Source organism: Penicillium subrubescens, assembly GCF_028828155.1.
Source record: "Penicillium subrubescens strain IBT 31985 chromosome Unknown utg000002l_segment0_segment0, whole genome shotgun sequence".
NCBI classification, from domain to species: domain Eukaryota; kingdom Fungi; phylum Ascomycota; class Eurotiomycetes; order Eurotiales; family Aspergillaceae; genus Penicillium; species Penicillium subrubescens.
Genome location: NW_026643152.1, coordinates 5,044,778 through 5,053,642, shown reverse-complemented (window position 1 = coordinate 5,053,642; position 8,865 = coordinate 5,044,778). Strand labels below are relative to the sequence as shown.

The 8,865-nt window shown below is 38.7% G+C and overlaps 1 protein-coding gene across 1 annotated transcript; it reads left to right on the top strand.

The window, feature by feature from the left end:
- Positions 1-1,680: 1,680 nt before the first annotated feature.
- Positions 1,681-3,828, top strand: N7473_003170 (transposase; the record flags this gene model as incomplete). The annotated part of the gene is made up of 1 exon (XM_057149110.1): positions 1,681-3,828. One exon carries the CDS (start codon positions 1,681-1,683, stop codon positions 3,826-3,828), a length of 2,148 nt encoding a protein of 715 aa, XP_057012764.1.
- Between the last annotated feature and the right edge of the window lie 5,037 nt (positions 3,829-8,865).

The following is an 8,865-nucleotide window of genomic DNA, read 5'->3' as shown; positions in this document are numbered from 1 at the left end:
CTCTATTTATATTGATATCCTTATTGATATCAGGTTGATACGTAGCCAAGAATTTTCCTTCTAGGGTAACTATATCTCTAGTCTATATAGTTCGCCGAAGCTTTATATTATATAGCTTATAGTGTATGTAATCGCTATAGCCTACTAATATAGCTAGATTTTTCCTAGGCTGTAGCTTAGCTAGGTGCTTATTAGTGTGATAGTAGGCTATTGATCCCTATATTTTTATATAGTTAATTATAGGGTGTTTTAAATTGTAGTGCCCTATGTAGTGTGCGGTTATATAGATAGACCGTAGCTAGTAGGGCCTCTCCCTATAGATTTTGATTAGCCTTTGAATAGATTAATAAGCTTCTAAGCTTATTAAGTAGTGTAAGGTTAATTCTTTTGATTAAACTATTTAGTTCTTTAGTATATATAGGAGTTTTTCGATAGATTATACTATATTTCCTTATATATATAGCGAAATTGTTATTGATATATTCTTTACTATTATCGGTAAATATTTCTTTGATAGTAGTATCTGTCTGATTTTCAGACCGATTCTTATAAATTTTTAGTATTTCTAGCGCCTAATCTTTGCTTTTTATTAACCTAACGTCTAGATATCTAGATTTCTTATCTAGAAAGGTTATATAGTATTTATAACCGTTATAGGTTTTAGGGCTAATAGGCCCTCCTAAATCGCTATAGATTCGTTCTCCGATATTATAATCAGTAGAATCATAAGATCGTTTATTAATCGATCTATTATATTTAGCTAGTAGGTATATTTAACAGATATCTTCGATATATTTAGATATATCTTCTCTAGATATATCTATATTAATCTGTTTTAATATCTTTTGTAGGGGATTTAGCCCTATGTAAGCTAATCTCTCGTGCCAAAGTTTTATAATAGCTTGCTTATCAGTTTAAATAGATAAAATAGCTTAATTCCTTTCTAAGCCTTTAGGGGTAAGGATATCAATATTAGTCTTATATAGACTATTCTGTTTAATAGCAGTAAATATAGTAGTTCTACTAGATATATTTCTAGTAGTTATATCTATATTAGATATAGAATATAGGCTGTTTCGGTAAGATATAGTGTATATATCCTTATTATTATATATATCCTTTGTATATATATAGGCTTTGTTATTATAGAATGTAGATATTATATCTACTAGGCAGTTCGTACTTAGTATATTTATACCTAGTCCAGGTATATATAGTATATTCCTTAATATATAAAGGGTCGGGTTAATGGCACTACATGAACGTTACTCGCACTACAAACTAAACCACTTTCGGACGACCGCCAATCCACCCGCAAAAGGTACTTGCTACCTTTGCATAAACTCTGCCAAGCCCTTATGTATACATACTGCTATGCATAAGCGTCTCCTGCGGTTACTTTAGAATGTCACCTCGACCTTAACCGCATGATTTCGTTAGTGTTGCCATAACAACCGCCGTACGGAGTATAATTCCACAACATTCTAACATTCCAACATTCCTAAATCGCTACATTCCGTATACCATCACCATTTATTCGGCAACAGCTATGGTTTACTGCTTTCTAGAGCAGCTATATCTTCAGGGGCCCCTGGAGGCCCCTGAAGCGGCCGAATCCTTACTGATATCCTCCTCCTCAGGCCCTCGAAGCTATCCAAATCGCTCAAATCCGTGCTCAATATGGCCCTTCTTCTGCCCGACCCTACCCTCCTTCCAATCGCCCTAACCCTTCTACCACCTGGTGGCCTCCTACCGCCCCCGACCAACTGGCTGATCCCGGTGCCTACTAGTCAGGAAGCCCGCGCTCTCCTCAATCGATACGCCGCCCTACAGGGATACGCTATCACCGTGAAGAATTCGAACGACTGGTCGGCCTACCTACATTGCGATCGCAGCGGCCTACCCGTAAAGCACGATAAACCCCCATCTAGCGGGCGATCTTTCACCTCTCGCCGCTGCGGCTGCCACTTCGCTGCATATCTATCCAAAGTGCAGGGCGGCTGGCTCCTTGAGGTCAGGGAGGGCTCTCATAGTGGCCATATGGCCTCCGAACCATCTACGCATCCAATCCACCGCCGCTATCAGCTCAAAGGTCTCAGAGACCGGGTAGTTCGCCTATTCATGGAGGGTCGTACCAACCTAGAAATACTCGACATTTTACGCGAGGCGAAAGCCCTCGACGAAGGAGCTAGTAGCAAATCCAGCGCCGACCTGATTGACCCTTACCGCGCTCCAATTTGCCTCAACAGAAGAGATATCCGCAACCTTCGTTATCGTGCGAGGAGGGAGTTACTTAAGGGCTGCTCACCTACAGCGGCTCTTCTTTTAGGCCTAGACGGTTGGGAAATCGATTGGGATGCGGAGGCGGGCAGTCAACGGCGTATTCGGAGTGTCATCTGCGTCTCTCAATCCGGCCTCGACCTGCTAGCTCGATACCCTTCTCTACTATGGATTGATGCTACCTATAAGACCAATCGCTTTCGGATGCCTATGGTTGATATCGTCGGAAGATCAGCGAATGGAGGCACTTTCTATGTTGCCGTTGCTTTTGTTTCTGATGAAAAGGAGGGCTCTTACCGCTGGGTGTTAGAGAAGCTGTGTGATTTCCTACATTCCCGTTCGATCCCCCTTCCTACCACTACATTCTCCGATGATGCGGAAAGCTTATTGGCTGCCCTTGATGCTGTCATGCCCGATACGAGGGCTTTGCTATGCGTGTGGCATATTCAGATGAACATTGAGAAGCGATTGCGGCCAATGATCCAGCAGCATATACTGGTCTATCTTGAGATGGAGGGCGACGTTCGACCAGAAACAAATGCGCGTTGGCAATCCGCGAAAGAGCTTTTCAATCAAGTCATCTTTGCACCTACAGTATATGAGATGGAGGCTTGTTGGAAGAGCTTTAAAAAGGAATTCAAACACAAGGTTTTTGCAGAAGCAATTCAATACATCACTGATCAGTGGATGAAGGATGGTATGAAGCAGCGATTTCTCCGTTGCTACACCAACCAAAAGCTCCACTTCGAAGAAACCTCATCCTCCCGGGTCGAGGGGGCCCATGCATATCTCAAAAAATTCACCAAAACCTCAGTCGGTGATTTGTTAAGTGTTATGCGTGCGGTTCGAACCGCAGCCAAGGAGCGCCATATTAAAATCAACCAATCGCTCGCGGAAGACCGTCAAAAGCTCCCTGATAACCTCCTTGTTCCCTTGTTCCGGTTGGTATTGGGTTGGGTAGCCCCGTATGCCTTACAGCTCGTTGCTCGGCAGCTAGTTGCATACCAGGCGAATGAATTGATAGTAGTGGATTGCACCCACTACTATCGGCAGGCGCTCGGATTACCCTGTATTCACGAGATTTTGGTGGCCCTAGAAGGCGATGAGCCTCTTACAAGGTCGCAGTTCCATCGGCAGTGGTGGTTGCTGACATCGACCGAAGATGATTACCAGCCACTTTACTTAGAGCAAGTGCTTCGGATCAATGACCCTGCGAATGTCAAAGTGAGTGGTCGGCCTGCTAGAGCAGCTAATCACGCTCGAAAGGATCCCAAGGTAGTGGCAGCGAAAGAGGCCGCCATTGCCGCTGCCCGCCAGAAAATCGCCAATGCCTGTCATGAAGCAGCAACCCGCCGGTCAACGCGGTTATCCCGGTCCACGAAGCGGGATCCCTCTGGATTCGAGATTGTGAGGAACGAAACGGATTATATTGGGCGTGCAAATAGGGCGAAGGGCGCTGCAAAGGGTGTAAAGGGTGTGAAGGGTGTGAAGGGTGTGAAGGGTGTGAAGGGTGTGAAGGGTGTGAAGGGAGGGCGAAAGAGCCGGTGAAATCGACCTGTTCCTTAGTATTTCAGCTTCCTAATTAGGAAATCGTACCTACTTCATAAACTCTGCGGATTTGAGCGATTTGGATAGAAGGAGAAAAGATGGAGGGGAATAGGGAAATCCGAGTTTATAAGCTAAGGGGTTTGGGGTGGAAGGGGTGTTACTATGCAGCACTATTTGTTATGGCAACACTAACGAAATCATGCGGTTAAGGTCGAGGTGACATTCTAAAGTAACCGCAGGAGACGCTTATGCATAGCAGTATGTATACATAAGGGCTTGGCAGAGTTTATGCAAAGGTAGCAAGTACCTTTTGCGGGTGGATTGGCGGTCGTCCGAAAGTGGTTTAGTTTGTAGTGCGAGTAACGTTCATGTAGTGCCATTAACCCGACCCTATATAAATATAGTTAGAATTAGTTCTAACTATAAGATTTCCTTAATAATTAATTTGAATTGATTTAGCTTTTCCCTATACAACAGTTTTGTTTATAGGCTAATAATTATAGAAATATTCTAGTCTGTTTATAACAGAAATAGTAGCAGCAGTATCCACGATAAATTCAATATCAGATAGGATAGATCGATTTATAAGCAATTTAACGATCTCCTGTTTTTCAATCTGGTCTTTTGTGTGGTTTTGATTAGATATACTATATATATTATTAGTATATTTATCTGCTGATTGGCTAGGGGATATATAGGTTATATATACCTTAGGTGTTTTAATATCAAGATCAAAATCATCGATATCTATATCGATTAGGTTATCAAAATCTCCCTTACCTAGGCTATTCGATAGGCTAGGTAGGCTAGATTGGCTAGTTGATTGGCTAGCTGATTGACTAGCTGATTAACTAGCTGATTGACTAGTATCTTTATCACAGATAGTAGCTATTAAGGCCTTCTGTTGTTTCTGTTTTTCTAGAGATAATTCGGATTTTAGGTAGTTTTTTGATATTTTTTGATTTAGTTGCTATTTAAACGGCCTCTTTTCAGGATATAAATACTAGCAATTAGCTGTAGTATATATAGCCGTTTAGCAATAGCCACAGAACGGGCTATTGAATAGCCGTTTTCGATAGGTTTTGCCTATCTTCTTGTTAGGCTTATTTAGCTGATTAGCCCTATTAGGGCTATTAGCTAATCTAGGCCTATATTAGCTAGATTGCTTCTGCTTTTAGTGGATATTGATATATATATCCTCTCCTATACTTTAATGCCCTCTTGCTTCGTCAATTAGACTAGCGAATAGGCTATTAATTGTATAGCTCTTAGGGTCTTTCCTAAGCGATTGTGTGATAGTTTAGATAAAAGACTAATAGCTTTTATCTAAACTATTAAGCACCTAGGCTATAACTACCTGCTCTGGTAGTTTAATACCCTTAGATAATAGATCTTCTACTAGATATTTAACCTTATTGAGATATTCCTCTATAGTAGGGAAATCTGTAGAGCTAGTATTAAATAGCTCTTTTAGGGTTAAATATTTAGTAGTGAAACCCTTAGGGTTATATAGCCTTTCTAAGGTGTTCTACGCTTTATAAGCAATATCTTCGTCCTTTATATATAGTAAAGGACCTTTTGCGTAGTATATCTTAATATCTAATACTGCTTAACGATTGTTTTCGTTGTTTATAGGTTTTTGAGATTGAATAGCGTCTAGTATACTATCTTTAGTAAGAAGCGCCTTTGTTTTTAAGGACTATTCAATATAGTTTGATATACCCTGTAAGGGTTGTATATATATCTTTCTAATTGAATTGCTTATATTGATAAGTATATCGGAGATAACTCGGATATATCTCGGAAGTAGTTCGGAGATAGTATAGGATAGTGTAGATATCCTAGTTTAGAAAGTAGGTAGTAGAACTAGATAGTTCTAATATAGTTAAATAGGTAAAATAGGGCTATCTTCCCTTTTAGGAAGGTAGGTAGGGTCTTTCCTATAAAGCCTAAGGTATATACTATATAGTATATAGTATAGAGTACTCGGGCTTATAACCTGTTGTCGGATTTACGCCGTGTGCATAAACCCTAAGGCGTGTGCTTGTAGGCGCACACAGGTCGATCGAATACCACGATTATGGAAGAGAGACGAAAGTGCAATAGAGGTAGGTCGGCAGCGAACAGGTTGAACAGTAGAGGGTCAACACAGTTTAATCAGAATTGCCTTAAGCTCTATTCGTGAGTGAAAATAGTATCAAACTTGTTCAATTTAACTAGGGAAACAGGCAGTATTTATAACTTTAGGTACATAGCAGAATGTCACAGGAAAAGAGTCATAAAAGTCCGAAATAATATAGGGGCATACAAGAGTGTTAGGAAACTCGTTGCTTTTTCTATTTAATGCAGTAGTTGATAATTAGCATCGTATATCATAAAGCGGTGTATAGGGATATAGATTTATACATCCGATTATATTAGCGCGCGCATATATATATACGCTCGCTTATTACGGGGATACGCACACACTTATATATTGATACACCCCCTTAGCTCTCGATGTGAGGGCAGAATAAAGTCAAAGTAAGAGCTGAATAAGATAGAACAGAGAAAGAAGCGATAAAGGGATCCTTCTAGTGAAAAGGGAGGATTTCTATACCTAGCTGTTAAACAAAAACGGTATGTTTTTCGGCGGGAAAGCGCTTAGTAAGTCTATCAGCTAGTATTTCAGCTAATTTAATCTATTCAACTCGTAGCTGTTTCGCTTGAACTTCCTGTCGAATCTAAAGCTAATAAATATCTACGTAACGAAGCTTAGTTTAGAAGGAGGATTTCTCTTATATAAGCAGATCAACAGTTTGCTTATTGTTATATTAAATTATATCTAACTAGTTAGGGTTAAATTAGATAAAGGAGAATAGGCGCTTAATCTAGTATAGCTGCTTAGCTGCGTGGCTAATCGCAAGCAATTCGGCTTTTGTCGTTAATGTAGTAATAGTCTTTTGCTTACGTAATTTCTACTCAATTAGGCCTCTAAATAGGCAAAAGATAAATCCTTTAGAGCTCTTTCGATTAGGATTATCGGCAAAGCTTATATCTAAGGCAGCAGTAAAGATAGAAGCTCTTATTTCACTATCAAAACAGAGAGAAAGGTGTTTTGTCTGATATAGGTAGGAAATTAGATAATTAATAGCTTTTAAGTGCTTTTCGTTGCAGCGAGTAAGCGATTTCGCTAGCAGTTAGTTAGCAAATACAGTATCCGGCCGGGTCTAAACGGCAGGGAACAAGGTTAATCTATATTCTTATTAATAGAGCTTAATAATCTTTGGATTAATTAATCCTGATAGTATTAAATTAAGCCTTTAGGTAGTTAGTAGTAGTATTTTAATAGGTTTACTGTTTAGCAGGTTAAATCTAGTAGCTATTTTTTTAATATATACTACTTAATTAAGCTAGGTCTTTCGTTTTAATCGGTTTCGTATAATTCGAATACTAATAAATTAGATTAATTCGCTATAGTCTTTTATTTCAAATCGTTGTAAGAGAAGGTCTTTGATTTGTTAAGCGTATATACTCTTACTTCGATAATAGGTAGCAAGGAAATCGTTAACGAATACTATAATAACTATACGATTATTAGTGTAAAGGGCAGGGTCGTTAGGGCACAATTGAAATCTAAGTAAGAGAAGTATCTCTTTAATATTATCTTCCTATCTCTTACTAGCGATTCGTAGACTATATACTGCTTTGTGTAAGCGAAGAATTATTGATTTCTTATAGCCTAAGCTAGGTAGGTATTAGTAGTAGACTTCTTCTTTTAGCGAGCTATTTAGGAACGTATTAACTATATCTATCTAAAAGGTTTCGAGGTTATATTATATAATAATCGCGATAAGCGTGCGAAAGGTTCTAGTAGTAAGGGTACTAGTGCGAGCGTCTTAATTATTAGGGATTTAGGTATCGCCTCGTACACACAGGCGTACTTTGAATTATATAAGGTAGCCTAATTTATCTAATTTATAGGCAAATACCTATCTTATTAGGATCAACTAGTATCGAGGGCAATCTGATTAATTAAGGTCTTTGTAATTTATCTAATGTATATATATAATAAGGTTTGCACTAATTAGTTTAAATATATATATATTTAAAAGCTTGTTGAATTCGATTTGTATAGCTTAACGAAATTAACTTTCGAAAGGGTAGCTAACTAGTTAATAATAGCTAGAGGGTAGTAGGGGAATTAATAAAATCAGTACTTTTAGTTGCTTGCTTTGGTCTAGCAGGAAGGCCTGCGTAAGTAAAGTGAGGTTAATATAAGGGCGTTTAACCTTATCTAGGTCTCGGCTAGTATCTGAATTAGATCGTAGTCGCTTTAGTATAGAGAGGGGTTCGTAGCTAGAAGGGTCGAAGTTAGTGTTATTAATTAGCACAAAGGCTGTATCTAGCTAGATTAGCTAGTATCGTTAATATCAGACGGATTAGATTAGTTAGGTTAGTTAAATTTGTCTGCTTTTAGATTAATTAGAGGAGTAAGCGGTTAGTCTCTAAGGATTTCGTTGTCTAGCTTATTTAAATTAGAAGTGAGCTGAATGTAAGGTAAAAGTAAGGTTTTAGAAGGTTACGAGGATATAGTAGGGTCTAATTTAGTAGTGGTAGTGCTTCTACCCCCTAGATCTTACTATATCTAGTCTGATTGTATATCGATATCGTTAAGGATTTGTGTGGTTTCCTCTTTATTAAGAGTAGTAATTAGCTATAATAGGTTAGTGTCTTCGTAGATACGTATTTTTTGATTTAGTAAGGAGGGATTATAGAATTCTTCTTCGTTGAATTATACGTCTTATACACAAATAATTCGGCGATTCGTAGGTATCTAAATACGCTAAATATTGTGTGCTTTATAGCCTACTAGGTAGCTAATAGCCGCGCGTAGTATAAGCTTAGCTAGCCTTAGTAGCTTAATAATACGTACGTAGGCTTTGTATCTGAAGATTCTGATATTAGATAGATTAGGTTTAGTCTAAAGCTAATGTAGTGTATTGTTACCTAGGTAAGCTACGAGTGCTTTATATAGTGACTGCTAATTAAGAGATT